At 36.8% G+C, this 18,314-nt stretch overlaps 2 protein-coding genes across 3 annotated transcripts in view; both read left to right on the forward strand.

Annotated features, from left to right (window-relative positions):
* Positions 1-18,314, forward strand: part of LOC129242814 (mucin-5AC-like) — a 166,868-nt gene that overhangs the window by 37,598 nt on the left and 110,956 nt on the right. The gene's annotated exons all lie outside the window — the stretch shown is intronic.
* LOC129242815 (uncharacterized) lies at positions 9,714-11,795 on the forward strand. Its single transcript, XM_054879671.1, has 2 exons — positions 9,714-10,238; positions 11,452-11,795. Exons 1-2 carry the CDS (start codon positions 9,909-9,911, stop codon positions 11,644-11,646), a joined length of 525 nt encoding a protein of 174 aa, XP_054735646.1. The 5' UTR covers positions 9,714-9,908; the 3' UTR covers positions 11,647-11,795.

The raw sequence follows: 18,314 nt of genomic DNA on the forward strand, positions 1-18,314 counted from the left end.
TATCGCAAGAAGCTGCGATATCAGTGATCCACTTATTTTGTAACAAGAAGTAAACTGACGACTTTTGAAGAAAATTTGATAATTTCAACATTTATTCAATGTTGCAAATTTTGTTTGGCAGTTTTTTCAAGTCAAATATGTTCAGTTCTTTTTAACATTTTTATAATTTTATTTTTTAAGGGATCACATAGTATACTTACAAAAATTTAATAATATTTTTGGAAAACATTTAATAATATTTTTGTAAAAAATTTAATAATATTTTTGGAAAAAATTTAATAATATTCTTGGAACAAATTTAATATTTTTTTTTGTGTCAAAACTTTTGGGACTTGTTTTCTTTTTCTTTTGAGAAAATGTTGTTTTTGGGATTTTTTTGGGACATTTTTATTTTTCTTGAAAATCTTCATTTTCTTTTGATATTTGTGAAAGACACCTCCCACATTTTACGTTGATATAATTAAAATGATTTCAAAAGTTACCAAGTGCTTCATAAGTGTTTGAGAATAAAATATTTGCTTTTCGTTAATATATTCGTCGTGCAATTTGGTACATTGTTAGATATGACCTCATACATACATATGCCAAAGGTAACAAGACATCGATATTGCAACTAAGTTTTGTTATTGATATTGTTGTGTGCCAAGCACCGTTGCATCGAAGTAACCACCAACAGTAGCTAGAAAGTTGACACGCAAAACACCACCGCCTTCTATCTGCTACGCAGCCCAACGCATACAGAAATCATAGACACTCAAATCAAACCTCAATTTCCCGGTGCACTCTCGTATTGCTGGAAAACCGCAAAATACTCATTTTCATGTTTGTCAAATAGAAAGCGGTTTCATTGTAGTACACAATTTCCAATGCTAGCAACTGGTATTGTGAGTAAAGCGATGTTCTACGGAACTTCAATCGTAGGCTCTGCATTAGCATTATACCAGTTGGAAAATTAGTTCGTAATAGACACACAAAATTCTAGTCCATTTCGTGCCGAACATCACCAATTGTGGACTAATTGAAAAGAGTGAATAAAAATTGGTTTATGGAAGTTTCAGACATTTTATGATGAATTAAAACATAACCCAAAATTATTTATTATGCATACAACTCCAATTGCATTCCTTCTATGAAATGCCATGAACCTAGAATGAATTCTGCATACATACTTTGGCTTTCACTGCAGCGTATTTAAAAGAAAATATGGGGGAGTATTATGATCTCACCAATATGTAGGTGGAGCTCAATGCCTTGCAAAAACTTAAAGAATTTCCCTAATATTAATATTAATTTTCATAGTCTATAACCATTTGCTATAAAAATTTTAATTTTTTTTAATTTGAATTGTTTTTAACGGCAGTGGTGTAAGTAATTAACAAAAAAAAAAAATAAATAAGAAAGTACAATTCCAGCTTTATACTTGCTTTAATAAAAAATATAATTCAACTAATAAAATTATATAATATTGTGTAAAAACAGGTTGGCAAAAAATCCCATTGTGATATTACATACTACACGAATATATCTATGCATTTATGCACAGTGGCGGTCACAATAATAGCAGCGCGATATGCGAGGTCAAGTCCAAAATAAACAAAACTGAGTTAAAATAGAAACGAGAGAAGCTTTGTTCTGATAACTTCGAGTTTATGTATTAAAAAAAGTCCTCTCTGGCCTCGATACACTGTTTTGCACGATCTAATAGCTTTTCGAAAGAGTGTTTCAGGTCATTGACCGGAATGTCCTTCAGGATGTAGGTACAACCCTTTTGGATGGCCTCTACGGCGCAAAAGCTTTTCCTTTCACGGCCAAATGCACTTTTCCAAATAGGTAGAAGTCACAGGGAGCCATATCAGGCGAATACGGTGAGTGATCGATGGTTAAAATCCAAGGTTAAAATGCGATTTCTTGTCAAAAATTAGTCACAAGAGTGGATCGATGAGATGTTGCATTATCATGCAACACGCGCCAGTTTCCTCCTTCGCAGTATTCAGGGCGATTTCGACGAATGCGATGCAACAACCGCTTCAAAACGCCAAGATAGAAAATTGTATTGACGGTTTGGTCCATTGGCATGAACTCCTTGTGGACAATTCCCTTGAAATCGTAAAAAGCAATGAGCATCGACTTTTCTGGGTGGTGGCTCGTCTGGGGCCTTTCATTCGGCACTTTGACACTTCGTTTCAGGTTCATGTAGGAAACTCCCCGTTTCATCACCAGTTACAATGTTGAATATCTTTCGAATGTTGAATATTTAACAATTTTTCGTCCTCAGTTAACTTGTGCGGAATGAAATGTGCACAGACCTTTCGTAAGCCCAAATGATCAGTTAAAATGCGATGCCATGAATTTCAACAATGATTTCGGTTCATTTTTGATAAATTTACGACCAATTTCGATGGCGTTTTCAGTGATTACTGATTTTGGGCGGCCCGTATGTTCATTATCATTTATGTCCTCACAACCATCTCTGAAGCGAGTAAACCACTCATGAACTCTGGCACGAGGTGGACAATCACCACCATAAACTTTTTTCATCAATTCAAATGTTTCGGTAAACGTTTTACCGGTTTAAAACGAAATTTGATATCTTTGATAATTTGATATCTTTGATAATCTTTGTTCGAAACTCAGTTTTGTACCGATGACACAAACATACTGACGCTTTAGGCGCAGTAACTTCGCTTCCACTGAACTGAATGTCACCAAGCTTTCACTTTCAGCTAGGGGTGTAACTTTTAACGCACTGACTCATAACAAAAACATTTTTATTGGGCTTCATCTTGTGTGGTATTGGAAAATTAGGGTATTTTTTTATTTAATTTGCGAGGAGTTCTGTAGTTGTAACCTTCATTATTAAGGGGTTATATACCTTGTGTTTTTCAAAAAAATCAAAATAAATTTTATTTCTTTATCGTAAAGTACAATCCCTTGAGAACATTTTCCAAAAATTTCATAGAGATCTGAGCAATAGATCGAAAGTTACAGCGTTTTAAATTGTGCGTCGTCACGTCCTGAGCGTACGGCCTCATGCGGCGCTTGAAACTTTAAACGCGATTATCTCAAAAACGTGTTTTTCCAAAAATGCTTTTGCGGTGGACGCGATTGCAAAAAAAGTATTCAACCGATTTTTATAATTTTTTTTTAAATTGTTCGTAATTGATGTCGCCTCTTAGTGAACGATCAACTTTTTATGTATAAATTTTTATTTTGCAGATATGAATTTTTTAATGCCAATTTTAGGACTGTAGAAGTGGAGTTTTTTAAAAACATGTTCCTATTTTCACAAAAATCAAAATACAGTGCACTCGCGGTAACTCGAATAGCCGCTAAGTCGAACGACGTGCTAACTCGAACACATTTTTTCCCTATTGACTATTTTGTAACTCGAACAATATTAAAGCGCTATAACTCGAACAAAAAAACAAATTTATTTGTACACACATTCTTTTCAAACATGTACATTTTGTACATACATACATATGTAATAGTATATGTATATAAATTATATGTATACTAGTGTATTGTCCATATGAATATTTCGACGTTAATATCCCGTTAGTTTTCTGGGAACAACATCTTGCATTGACCAAATTGCTTTAAATTTGTCATTTGTAGTGTATCAGTGCATGTGAGTAATGGATCGTAAAAGGTTGAAGTGTTTAACATTAAAAGAGAGGGCTGAAGTCCTTAACAAAATTAAACGTGGATGTAGTCTTACTTCTCTAGCGAAGGAATATGGGGTAGCCAAGTCCACCATAAGTCTTATAAAAAAGAAAGACAAGGCAATTTTAAAAGCAGTAAACAACACGATTTTGGGTCCTGGGAAGAGGAGAACTTTAAAAGCTTCTGAGTTTCCTAAATGTTTCCTTTATACAAATGGTTTCTGTCCCAAAGAAAAAAGAATTACCCAATAAGTGGACTCATCTTGAAAGAACATAACATGAAAAACATAATTTACAGGTCGAATTTACGCTTTATGATGTTAACAAATGGAATGATGGTGCCGAATTTACCGACACAGAAGTAATAATTGAAACTAGTGATTCTGAGTCTGAGTTTAACAACACAACTGAGACATGTGAGCGGATATCATCTGAGGAGGCAGTTAGCTCTATCAATAAGGTAATTCAGTGGGCCACAACTGAACAAGTAAGCCCCGCAAAGGTTAACACTCTTCAACATTGCTGCAGGCAAGAAAAGACAAACACACATTACAACTTTCTTTTCGGCCTAACTTTTCTGTTAAAGCTGACTTTTTTTGTGTAACTGACACAAAGACTGCCAAATATTTGATGCAAAATATTGAAACGAATTAATTATTTTAAACATATTCATGTTCATATCCATATGTAAATAAATAAATAAATTTAATTGAAAAAAATCGATATCGATGACTGTTTTTTTAACATAGCACACTCAATTGATAAGTCGAACAAATTCGATAAATCGAACAGCGCCTGTTTTAATTAGTTCGAGTTATCGCGAGTGCACTGTATTTAATATATTGATCGTTCACTAAGAAGATATACTATATACTACCCTATACTAATGAAATCTTTTCGATTTTTTGATTTCAGTTGACTTGGTGGACTTGAATCGCGTCCACCGCAAGCCTCTTCCAAAAAAAGGGTCTTGGGGGAAAACGCCATAACTCCGCCATTTTTAAATATTTTTACACAAACAAAGCCTTTTTTTTCTTTAAACATTGTAATATCCAATAATAAAAACTTTTATACAATAAAATTATTGCTACATATCTTTAAAAAAAACCCAACTTTCGCTAATTTCACCGGACCACAAGGTATATAACCCCTTAAGGGCCCTGGTTATTGTACGTGGGTGGACAACAATTTGATACCTCTCGGCTACCTCCTGGGCCAAATCAGTAGCATGTATTTCCGGATTCTGATTCACTGCTTTGCGAATAAAGGATACATCTCTCCGGTTGAGCTTTTTGGGCCGGCCACTACGCGGCTTACTTTCTAGAGAATTGGATGTTTCAAAGTTTTTACAAATAGTTTGTACTGTATACTTGCTTAAATGCTATTTCACCAAAGGATTTCTTATTACTTCTGTACTCAACAACTAATTTTCTCAAATCAGTCGAGATTTCTTTGCGGAGCGACATTATTCCGATCGTCCACTTTTTCAAAAGCCAGAATGCCATAAATTTTAAGAAGAATGCAAAGTAGAACCACAAAATAAAACAAACGGTACTTTACAGTTAAGTATTCGCAGAAAAAAAGAGCAAACTAAGTGTGTTAATATATTGTATGTCCATTTTTGTCAGTGCATTTTTTTGGTTTTTCGTGAATAACTTTTAAAGTAAATATTGAAAATAATTTTTGTTTTTTTACATTTGTTATATAATTAGGCTTAAAATAAGACTGCTTCATTACATTCCTTTTTAATGCTTTAGATCGGAAGAAATTAAGAAAAAAGGGGTCGTACGGAGAGTTTTGTCCGCAGCTGTATATAGAGATAGTGGTCAACAATTTTTTAGAACGAAAGTCTATGATGTGAAGTGAAACACCTGGGCAAGCGAGAAAAACCGAAAGCTTCGTCTGGAGTTTGCAAAGAAGCGCCTTAATAAGGGAATAGAATTTCGGAAACTAGTTTTATTAACTGATGAATCCAAATACAACATATTTGGATACGACGGCAAAGCCAAAGTTTGGAGAAAACCGAACACTGCCATGGATCCTAGGAATCTGATTCCGACTGTAAAGCATGGCGGTGGCAGTGTCATGGTTTGGGGAGTAGTTGCAGCCACAGGAGTTGGAAACCTCGTTTTCATTGACGGAAATATGGATCGCTTCCAATACAAGACCATTTTGGAACAAAACCTGATGCCATCCGTGGACAAACTAGGCCTAGGCTCGAGCTGGATCTTCCAGCAAGATAATGACCCGAAGCAAACTGTGCAAATCGTCAAGGACTGGCTGCTGTATTATGCTCCACGGCAACTATATTCACCTCCACAAAGCCCGGACTTAATAATAACGTTATTGAGCATGTTTGGGAAATTTTGGAGCGAAAGATTCGGAAGCACTCTATTACTATTGCTCCAATACTCAAAGAGAAGTTGCTGGAGGAATGGCAGAATATCTGGGTGGAGGAGCTTGAAAACTTAGCAGCTTCTATGCTCAGACGTTTGTAAGCAGTCATCGATGCTGGTGGTGGCTCAACAAAATATTAATTTCCACAAATTTAATCAGTTTTCCTAGATAATTCTTATTTTCTAAGTTCGTATGTACACTTTTGTCAGTGCCTTTTTTGGTTTTTCGTGAATAACTTTTAAAGTAAATACTGAAAATATTTTTTGTTTTTTACATTTGTTATATAATTAGACTTAAAACAAAACTGCTTCATTACATTCCTTCTAATGCTTTGGATCGGGAGAAATTAAGAAAAAAGGGGTCGTACGGAGAGTTTTGTCCGCAACTGTATCTCTACAGAGGAAAATGTGGCAGAATGAGTCCTTTTAAAAATCTCTGCGAACTTCAGGCGTTAAATTCCACCCACTTTAGTGCATAGGTTTTTTAAATATTTATGGGTATTTCATGCTGAATTTGTATGCTTTTTTTTCTTATTTATGCTTTCAATACATTTTTTCTTAAAAATAATAAGTTTTTTGAGAGCTTCTAAGTTTTATTGACACTGTTGTATGTATAGCATAAAAAAATATTAATTTATCAATCTGTTAATATTGATTAAATACCGTAATGTTAAAACTAGTTTTGTTCTATAAAAATTCTACTTCATTCCCAATTTTCATTCCCTAGTGTTGACTTTTATGCTAGGCTGTAAATCGAACAGAGTACACACCGTTTGGTACACACACAAAGGTGGAAATCGAGTTTATCGGGTTAATTGCATGTTCATCATTATAATCGATAAATTTTGTCTTCAGTCGCGTTATAGGCACACATCCACCCTTTTTCACCCTTTGCTGACTTTGTCACACCTCTTTGATAAGATTCGTTGATAGGTTAATGAGAACAACTAGAATTTGCTTTTATGCACCATTTATATAGCTTTAGGAAATACGAGTATGATATGTTTGGAGTACGCGCCGCTAATTACTTTACTTTACTTTAGTACAATTAATTCGCTCATAGAGCCTAATGAAATATATATTTTTTTTATTTTGAATATATCTGTTTTGTATTGCATTCCACCTTCAAACAGTCATTTCAATTTTAGTATAAAGTGCAAAGCAAAGCCTGAGTTCAACTGTGTTAAAATATTTTAAATTTTTTCTCAAAAAAACCAGCGTTTTGTTTTCATTGCAACAACCCTGAATTCATTCCTTTGTCTGCTTATTCGACGACAATAAAACGTGCCAGCTATTTGTATATAAATGAATAAATGACAATTTAATATACTTCGAAAAAGTCTACAATAAAATCACCAATAAGTACCCAGGTACTTTTGTGCACACTCGCTCACACTCATTCTCCCCATAAATAAGAATTTATTTTAATGCAGCGTGACTTTGATGCGTGAAACCCCTTTTGGCACAGTGCTTGTTGGTATTTCGTTCACTCAACTAAATATATAAATATATATATACGTAAAGTGAAATAAATAACGAAGTGAATACCATACAACAATAAATTGCAAAATCGAATGTACCAAAAATGTGATTTGTCACAACTTATAAATAGTATTTGTTTAATTTTTTTGAGGAAAATAATACAGTACGAGTATATGCAAAGATCCCTCAACACAGGGAAGTGTAAAAGAAGCAGAGACAGGTCAAAGATCTGTAACACTGTGCGACACCATGGACGAGTTCGAGATAAGAGGAGATTGTGTGAATAAGGGTAATCCTATTTTTTCGGTTTTTGGAAATTTATATTGCCCTATATAATAACAAATATTGTTTATTTCTAATCTAAGAGCAGTTTTGTGTTCAAAACTTTACTGTAAAAGCTACGCAAAATATTTTTGAGTCAAATTTATGCACCTGCCTGCCTGCGCTAAAGTGTAGTAGAGTAGAGTATATTCTTTGCTTCGGAGGCGCTGATAATTTCAATAAATAACACAAGATGATTAAATGTTACACAGTAAAATAATCCCTATGCATTTTTGAAGGATGCTGTTGAAGTGACAGTTCTTGTTCGAATATATAATAAATGCGCGTTGTTCCTGTCACGAGAATTAAGACTTGACAGAGCTGCGATCCCACCTCCTTCTTGAAGCTGAGAAGTATTCTCCTTTTATAATGGAGCTATTTGTGCTTTATTTATCGCGTTTGGACACAAACCCTGTATTTTCCTTTGATTATGCATACGAGCAACCTCATAAAGAATAACAACCGGAAAGAAGCTTCAAGCTCTTTCACTAGTAAAAGTGTTGGGATTTAGCATCAACATGACAGAATATCTATCGTATATTCAGCGAGTGCCACACCTATACTTACAAAAAAGTGTTCCGTATTTACAGTTAATTAGATGCTTACGAGTCACTGTCCACGCGTACGATAATTTGAGCGATTGTGGTAGTGTGAGAAGCGCAATCCTATATTAACATGAAAGAGGTACGACGCGATGCGTCAAAGAGGTAAAAAGTCAGTCGCTTAAGTTTAAGCTAAGTTTTCTGGGCCAGTGTGTCCACTTTGGCTCCAAGGGACTAGTAGATTATGTTGCAGTGGCTGTCATCCAAAACAGAGGTATAGTTATGCAAATGTAGAGGACCATTCTGATGCCACAGTTTGACTGGCTAGTCCTCTTTGTTACGCCATTCGATATCTCTGAACAATTTCTTTAGATTTTTCAAATGCAGACTATATAAAATATTCCCATTTTCCAGGGCTTGATTTTGCGCAGTAAAATAAAAGAGGGAATATTCATTATTTTCGTCCTTCTCCTTGCAGTTATTTTAACATTTTGGAAAAGTCGCGCAGAACCTTTTTTTAACGTTTTTCTTTTAAAAAGAAGAACTCGAATGACAGTAGATGTTTTCTCTTTCTTCAGTGAGTGTTCTTTTCCGGCCTGGTTTTGGCCACGTGTCATCTTCATCTGTTGGTTGTTTATCTGCCACACAGTTTTTTTCTATGTTCTAAAACCGAGTGCGGTCAATTCTGTTCTACTCACTTGTAGAGATTGTCGATAGTTCATTGCAACTCTAGATTTGAAGGTACATAAGACCAGAGCTCTGATTGAAGCCGTGCTTTCACTATAAATGGAAACATATCTTCCTTAGTTTGCCGCGGTGGGTTTCGCGACTTCAGATTGATTTTTTTTTTCTAGAGAACATGGGCTCATGCTAGCTTACAGCGTACCAAGTCTATATCATTGTGGTGCCCTACGAGGGGAGATTTGGAAAGCGGCATCATTAGAAAAGTGGCAGCAAAGTGAGAGCGCGGATTTAAGGATGCTTCAAAATTTTGCAGATGATCCCAAGAAGGTTCTTTCGCGATGAATGCCCCTCGATAACGGTGGGTGCGTGTCTGTTAATGAAGAACCTATAGCAACGTTGGGTTTGTTATTCATGTGTGCCGTGGTACACCCTGCAAAGGTGTGGTTTATACACTTATGAAGAAAGTAAAAGTTGGTATTGCCACTGCGATCTAAGCGTTCATAATTTGTCGCGCAGTGTATTGAGATACATACAGAAACTAGATGACACAGACGATTTCTGAGAATTAAAAAAACAAAACAATACCAATTAAAAAATTCTACATTTCCGATAACAACAATAATCATAGGCGGTCATGAGAAAGCTTCTACAAATTGTTTTACTCATTTTATTTGAATATCTGAAAAACTCACTAAATTTACCTGTTTATGCCTATTCGCTTATTTTCTATTACTGGCAATAATATTTGTTACAACAGCAGTTGTAAACAAAAACATTGCAGTAGCAATTGGCAAAAAAAAAAAAAATAGACTAATTTAATGCTTCAGAGACGTAAAAAACCTCAAAGAACTAAACTTTACGGCCGTCGCAAAATCACAAGAAATAAACGAAGTCGAGAGCGGCGTAGAATAGAACGACAGCAAGACAAGTTACGCGAAATGTCACTGCAATTTGGCAAAACAATCGCACCGAATTTCGGACGTGCTTTTCTAAATAGCGAACGCCAACTCACACGACATCCGTATCTAAATTTTTTGCGATACTTCAAAAGCATACATCCCACTTTCGGATTTACTCGTATTCTACGTGAAGGTGCCAAATCATGGAAGCGCATGAAATCTAAAGAGAGGAAAAGTTTCACGCAGAAGGTATTCAAATTTTATTAAAAGGTTGAGTATGCTAAGAAAAATGAAGAAGAGAGTGTGGCCAATGTGATCGAAATATAGAAGAGATGAGTAGCTGAACAAACAAACATTGGGACTGCAACGATGCATGTTTATTGCATGCTTCAATTACAGCTGCTTAGTTCTCTTTAGTTTGGTCCGGGTGTCCTCGCCAAGGCAAGGTAAAACCTTTGATACTTCTTTTAGTCGAAATTTGTTAATCAATCTGTTCATGTTGTTGGTTTTTGGCTTCCTGCTGATTTTTATTTGTGAACGAGTACTGTACCCTCAAGGCTAAGGCGGGATCTTATTTCCTTAGGAATAGAAGATTCGTAGCTTCCGTTATGAAATTTGCACCAGAACGTACCTCGCTTTAAGTCAATTTGCCAGGAATGGAGAGAACATTCCTTAACTCAGCCGAACATAACAATTCGTAACAAATCTGAAGTTTGTCACTGATGGTGGTAATGCTCTTAAAGCAACTAGGTTGCTACTCGAAGGTGTTAATCCTTTCTGTACTCTCAATATTTGGTTTATATTATACTCGTACTGGGGTATTTCTTGATTTCTTGCCAATTTTCAAACAGATTGGTTGACGTTTGGGCAGCTTGGTTGGAATGGGGCAGAATACCTATCTAAACATGGGAGTTTGGCAGCCGGAATAAGGCAGTTTAACCCAAACGCACATCTCATCGGAACTCATCTTTAATCCCACGATGAATAATGAGGTGTCATTTGCCCGAATATTTTTTCTATAAGCTCCTAGAGGAAAACCAGATCTGAAATCTTTGCCTTTACTATTGAAGATGTTATAAGCTGGCTATAAGTCAGCCATCAACTCTTCTTCGTACGACTGATTTTTCAACCACCCCCGATCTTTCGCTCTTGTCAGCCATACCTACGGGTCATCTCTGACTATACTTTGTTTTCTAACATGCTCTTCGTCTCATGCAGGTATATACCAACTTCTGGACTTCGCTTCATATTTACCCACTTGACAAATTAAAGTTACCGTTCACGATATCTAGTTGTTATAGAAAGTGTATGTTCTCTATACTTGACTTTCGTTGATTCTTCAAACTATTAAATTTTAGAAAGAAGGAAGTGATTCACCTGCCCATTGGCTAGATTGCCTTCTGGGACGAGTTTTTCAATATGTTAAAAAAAATTTTAGTTTCTTAAAATATAATTATTCCAGGAGGTACTGAAAACTCTACTTGCTTCGAAGGATCTCAGCAATTTCAATTTGTTTCCCGTCAATCCCATACCGTTTGATTATCATCCACATTCGCTGAGTCTCAAACGCAACGTTGAGCGTAAGTTGCGCAATCGACAGTTGATACCCCGGGGCAAAGCACCTGCCAATCCAATAACCTGGCGGAATTATTTTTGAAATGAAAAAGACTTGAATGTTATAATGAATCTTATTTTGTAGACCTCCAAATTCAATTTTTGTGGAATTCAGATTTTGACAAATATCAGTAATATAGAAAATATTGTAAAATTGTAAAAAAATTCTTTAACTCAGATTTGGACTAATATCAGTAATATAGAAAAAATTGTAAAATTGTAAAAAAATTCTTTAATGTCTATTTTGTTAGTTAGCCCTTTTGCAGTCTTCTTGAATTTTGTTGGCCTTTACCCACTTCTTCTAGAAAACTTTACTCGGGCCTTGACTGAGCCTAAGTTAGGAGTGAGCGCTTCGTTGTTTAAAAAGATACGTAGAAAATATGAGATATACACTTTACTCTTTAATACTACAAAAGCGGTAACCATAAACCGAAGAGTGAAAGGATTTCTCACTAAAAATCCGATCTCGGACACTTTATGATTTACTAAATTCAAGTGATGAATGCTATTATAAGAAGCCCGTAGATAGATCCCTGAAATTACGTAAGACTATAGATAGTTCTCCCGAAAATGTGGCCCGAAGGTGAAGGTGTCATCTTCACATTTGTGTATTCCTTAAATAAGTAAGTCAACTATTTTTCCATATTTTGGAGTTATTTTATATTTTCAAGCGCTAATGCATGAATTAAAAAACTCGTACAGAACTAATTCATGTAAGTATGTCTTCGAACCTAATTTACTATTGTAAATTAACTAACTGACTTAAGAGCTCGTTGATGAAGTCCTTCCTCTCTGTTTTAGATGACTCGGAAAGCAAGGATACTATGATGGGGACGAATAGACAGATTTCCCAGCGAAATATGACTGAAATGAAATGTCATGATCCATAATCTGCTAAGATCAAATAGGAACGTAACATAGATCTCTAGGCAGGTTTATACATCCTCCAATAGATAATCTCTTAGGGACATATGTCGGTTGTCTTCCTTGATCTCATACACTGAGGATTGCTCGACATTGGTGTTCGGTAATTACATCGATGGCTTCTGTTCTAAAGTGAACGATTACATCTCCAGTCTTTTTCGATTCATAAATGTTACGAATCTCGAAAGTTTTCCCACTAAATCTATGGTCGGTGGAGATCAAATTATCACCAGAAGTCAAAGTCCGTGGTACACCAATTTGGACGTATACAACCGTTATCGTCATAAGGTCCTCAAGGCGGTATTCAGTAGCACTTGGGACAAAGGCAAAGAAGCGTTGCTGGCAACATTTAAGGCAATCGGCCGCCCGGTTCTCAATCATGCAGAGCTCCCCTGGTCGCATGGAGCAGTAGAATAATAGTATGCCCAGCAAGCAATTCATTATTTGACTTATGGGATCGAGGACTATACACGACAACCACTGAACCTTGCCAGTATACTGACGGCATTCACCTTGAGTCCCTGAACTCTCGCTCTCTAAATGTATTTATCGCAGTGTAATCACCACCCCTTGCAGACCAAGTGATTTATGCCAGAAAACTTCTATCAGGACAGCCACTGGATATCTCCTGATGTCTCCCGTGCTACCGCAGGAATCACCCCTGCAAGTACTTGCTTGCTACCTCCCACGACAGTAACCAATTATGCTCCCAATTCACTGCGCATGGTAGGCTTTCGTAAAGTGCTACAACAACACCAACGAGCGTCGGCGTAGCCGGATGGACTTGTACTTGACTACCATTCGGACCACTCGGCTATACAATATATTTTTGCAGTTGTTTTTTTGAGCAGCGGCGTTGCTTTTGACATGATCAAATGTGTTCATAATTTACTTAAAGGTTTGACATTTACCAAATGGGACGCTACACGCTTGAACAAAATTGGGAAATATTGAAAACCTATTTCCAAAGTGGTGAGTCTTTTTCTTCTTTTCTGATTTTCACATCGATGGCTACGTCAATAAGCAAAATTGTCGGATTTGGGGCTCAGAAAATCCACACGTTACTGTAGAGAAGCAAATGCATCCACAACGAGTCACTGTTTGGTGCGGTTTTTGGTCTGGCGGCATCATCGGGCCATTTTTTTTTCGAAAATGAGCGAGGAGCCGCGGTTACAGTAAATGGCGAGCGTTACCGTGACATGCTCAACGAGCTGTTTCCAAAAATTGAAGAGGATGACATGGACGACATTTGGTTTCAACAGGACGGTGGAACTTGTCACACTGCCAAAGTTCCACTCGAACTTTTAGCTACCGTTTTTGAAAACCGAATAATCAGCCGAAATTCCGATATCAATTGGCCGCCTCGGAGCTGTGATTTAAGCCCGTTGGACTATTTTTTGTGGGGAACCGTTAAGGACAAATGCTATGCGAACCATCCAGAGACGATGGATGCTATAAAACACGAAATCGAAGTTGCCATTCATGAAATTGGAGCCCAAACAATCGAAAATGTGCTTAAAAATTGGATTGATCGAATGGCCTACTGTAAAGCCAGTCGTGGCAGTCATTTGAACGATATTATTTTTCATTCATAAATGACAATGTTCAATCTTCAAAATAAAAAAAAAGTTTGAAAAAATATTGATTAGTTTTTTTTTTATAGCCGATTCAGTCCAGTATGTTCGCATTGAATTCATATTGTAATTTTGTTATCATGTCAGCAAGTGTGGATAAGTGCAAAAACCAAGTTGGTATGAACCGGGCGATTGCATGTATGTGTATGTGTGTGCATAAGCGTACGCTTTGCAAAGTCCAAGTATAAGTAATGGTAAAATCACTTCAAAATGTTCAACATTCTTTCCATACTCTTATATAATATTACTTTAACTGCATCGATAAAATAAAAAACTGATAAAAAAGTTATATTTGCTTTCTTTGCATATCTGATTACCTACTTGAAGCTGCTTCGCATACGACGATTTGAATTCGATTGCCGTTTGTGTTGACATTCGAGTATGGATCGTGCGTGTTGGCATTCAGCGACATCAAATTGCTAAGAATGTCTCAATCGCTTTGCTTTTAGATATTATTTTACAATGTGTGTCGAAAATGGAGTTGTTAGTAGCATTTTTATGGTTTGTTATCGAATTCCATTCAAATGCATTGAACTCACATACGACGAAACGTTTTTTATTTGCAAACAAAAATCAACTACATATCTCACAAATGGCAAGTAATTTTGCCTCAAGTGACAGTTAATATATAATTTGCATATATTCATTCATTAAAAATTATCCATATTTGATGTGAACTATGCCAGGCGCACAATAATAAATATATTAAAAACTAATTTGACTTGTATGTAGTAAAGCCTATGAAATTTGAGTCTAGACGGTAGACTGAAATGGTTTCACATTGTTTATGGTGTTGAGATTGTGTTGAAAAAACTTTACATAAATAATGATAAAGTGTGCGGGAAGTAAAATATAGTATACGGATTTTGAATCATACGGCAATAAGAAAAACTTAACAACACTAGTAAAAAGTTTATGGAAAAATTGGAAACTGATGAGAAACTTTTACTTACCAACACTTTTTGTTTGTATTGTATTTTGAAAACAAAACACAATCAGGTACTTGCGTCGTCCAGGTTCCTCTTACATGGGCATATGGAGGTTATACGCTATCGATACTATCCATTGCTTCCACTTCATAAGTGGTTCTGCAGCAAATGGAACATCAGAAAAGGTGTCGTAAGTATTATCGACATGTCGTAGACTGATACCGTCTTGAGCACTAAGCTCAGGCGTCTGTGATTTGTCGTCAGTTCGTAGGCAGTCTACCTCCTATCATTGTTGCAAAATTTGTTGCTGCATTCTAACAAGTATTTGATGCGATCACCTTAGTGATTAGGTTTTTCGGGCACATCTGTGCTTCAAACGTTAGGCGCTCCTCTCTGAAACGATCGCAGTAGAAGAATACGTATTCCGCACTTTTTATCGCATTGTTGCAGTTTGGGTAGAACGGGGTGTCCTCCAGATTAAACCGATGGAGGTACTCCAAAAATCAAGCGTGGCGACCCATTGGCTAATATTTGAAGTAAGACTATGAGTCCAACGTCCGCTTGTTGACGAATCCCATCTGCTTTGCCATTCTTCTATCGAATGCAGTCTCTCTTCAGCTTTTTGTTCTAATGACGGCGTAGCCCGTCACTTGCCATAGAGACGGCTAAATTCCTTTGCCAGAATGCCAGCTGGTAGTTTCCCCGCGATAACGCCTATTGCGCCTCTCGAGACCGTTCTGTAGCCACAAGCCGCCCTTATTGCACTTCGGCGAAGTACACGTGCTGCATATTGTATGCTGTAACTACTCTTGTTGCATTTACACTGCACTAAATCTGGCGCTTAGACTTAAAAGTATGGCGCTATGGAAAGACCGGTGATTTGGTCACGCCTCTATTTTGCACACTGTTAATAGTCACGAACAAGAAATATACGATTCTATTCCTAAACTCGCCTTCGATAAACACTTCAAGGCGAGCATACTGTTAAAAACAGAGTGGCAGAGTCAAAGGCGATGGAGAAAGGGGGAATTAAATTTCTATACAAATGGTTCCAAGCTAGACAGTAAGGTTGACTATGGAGTATTTTCGAAGGAATTAGGACTTGAACTATCCGTTCGACACCAGACTACTGCAACGTCTATCAGGCAGAAGTTCTAGGTATAAAAGAGGTGGCCGCGTATCTAAATACAAAAACTACTATAAATATATTCTCGGTTAGCCAGGCGGCCATTAAATCACAGGTTCAACGGGAATGCCGGGCAGCTCTAAATGATATTAGTGTCGTACTCAAGGTCAGCCTTATTTGGGTTCCGGGGCACAGCGATATTAAGGGAAATTGTAAAACCGATGAGCTAGTCAAGAAAGGTACTACTCTTCAACTGCTCATTGATGAAAGTACCATTGGGATATAAATGACCACGTGCAAATTATCGGGCTAATCGGGATGGGGAGATTAGGGCACATGCGCAACTGCTAGGTTACTATGGACGCAAATAAATAAGAAAAATACAAGGGAACTGCTTAGCCCTTCAAAAGAGGACATCTCGAAGATCGTGGCTTGTATAACCGGAAGTTTTCTCCCATGAATATTGTAGAGATGAAGAAGAGGAAGAAACAGTTGGGCATTTCATTTGCAATTCTCCAGCCTTAGCAGGTTTTCTAGAAAAATATATTTTTCTATTCTTCTATAGAACTGTCTGGCGCGGAGATGGGACAAGTCCGGCACTTCATAAGAGCCACAAAATGGCTCCACGAAAGAAAATAAATTAAGTTCCCGTGTCGCACAGTGGCATCACAACGGACCTATAAGGTCTAAGTGAGTTGGTCGTACAGACCGACTACCGCCTTAACCTAACCCAACTATGTATGTATGTAAGTCTATGTTACAAACATACGTACTAAAATAAGCACACTCAATCGAAAGTTTTACTCATTTTCCTCATTTTTAAGTACACTTAGAAAATTTTGAAAAAGTTCGGTAGGTACCTTTTTACAAAAATATTCATAATTACTACATCTCGCCATTTTTCACTAACTACTTATGCCCAAACTAAATGAGGAAGCTGTCAGTGGAAGAAATAGAGACGATTTCTCGCAGCCTGTGCCAGTGTCCTGCTCTATTCAGACGTAAATTTACCATTTTAGGGAGACAATTTTTAATGAATTGGATAGATCTCAGTATTGTGGAAATCAGGAATCAGGTTTTAGGAGAGAAGCACAAGTTTCACCCGCGGCAATGAGCTATGAACCTGAGAATGTAGACAACCGCTTTAACCTAACCTAATCTGTGTCATCTTGTACACTGTGAGCTCACAACAATATTGCATTATATTCTTTTCTATGATGCACCAGCCTGTCCCTAGACAATATACTACACAAATGTCCAAGGTACAAAGAGTTGTGTGAGTGTATGTTACCATCCGGAATTACCATTGATGAATGCCAAAAAAACAAAGCTTTACAGACCCTACTTAAACATTTCCTTGTAAGCCATTACAGTAAGCTCTAAGTAGGATCTATGTAGTGCATTGCCATGTTGGGGATACACACGATTCGTCCAATTTAGGCGGGCAGACTACTTTACTCTTCGCTTTGTGCAAGAACTTCTCAACAAGAGAAACGAATAGGGAAAATACTGTAAAAGTGGGTTTCTGCCTCTGCACGAATAGCTCATAATTAGATGGAAAAGTAGAAAGTTTAGTTTCCGCCCGAACCTCTTCTATTGTTTAATTAAATTTATTTTTTAAATTTACTGCATCCATTATTTGCTGCTACCTTTGCCACTGTCGCTGACGGAAGCAAGCCAATTTCTCCAAACTCTTGAAACAATCGTCAGTGCCGTTAGTGCAACAAAGGCGCATTTATATATTTATGCATTTCGTTTAAGTCTAGACATCCGTACAACCTTTTGCGTCGCTCAGATTTTTTCCGATTTCCATCACATTGTGACAATGTCATTTATGCACTTCGCATTCAAAAGTGCTCTATGTCGTCAATGGAGCATTTCCTCTACATTCCTACGTACATACATATATACACATAGCAATGGGCAAATGTATAGCTTTCCCCATCACTTATGTCTCGCCTTAACTGCCCCCACTTCTGTGTATTGTATACAGTTTGTTGTGATAAGCTTTTAGTTATTTTTAATTCAATTTATAAAGTTTAATAATAAATTGTAAAATGTATTCGGCAGCGCGAGCGTCTGGCGGAACAGCTGGCAT

The sequence above is a fragment of the Anastrepha obliqua genome, chromosome 3 (genome assembly GCF_027943255.1).
Source record: "Anastrepha obliqua isolate idAnaObli1 chromosome 3, idAnaObli1_1.0, whole genome shotgun sequence".
In the NCBI taxonomy this organism is placed as follows: domain Eukaryota; kingdom Metazoa; phylum Arthropoda; class Insecta; order Diptera; family Tephritidae; genus Anastrepha; species Anastrepha obliqua.

Coding starts and splice junctions, on each gene's coding strand:
- LOC129242815 (XM_054879671.1), top strand. CDS start 9,909: ATGCTTCAGAGACGTAAAAAACCTCAAAGAACTAAACTTTACGGCCGT. Junction 10,239..11,451: donor GGAAAAGTTTCACGCAGAAG/GTATTCAAATTT, acceptor TAATTATTCCAG/GAGGTACTGAAAACTCTACT.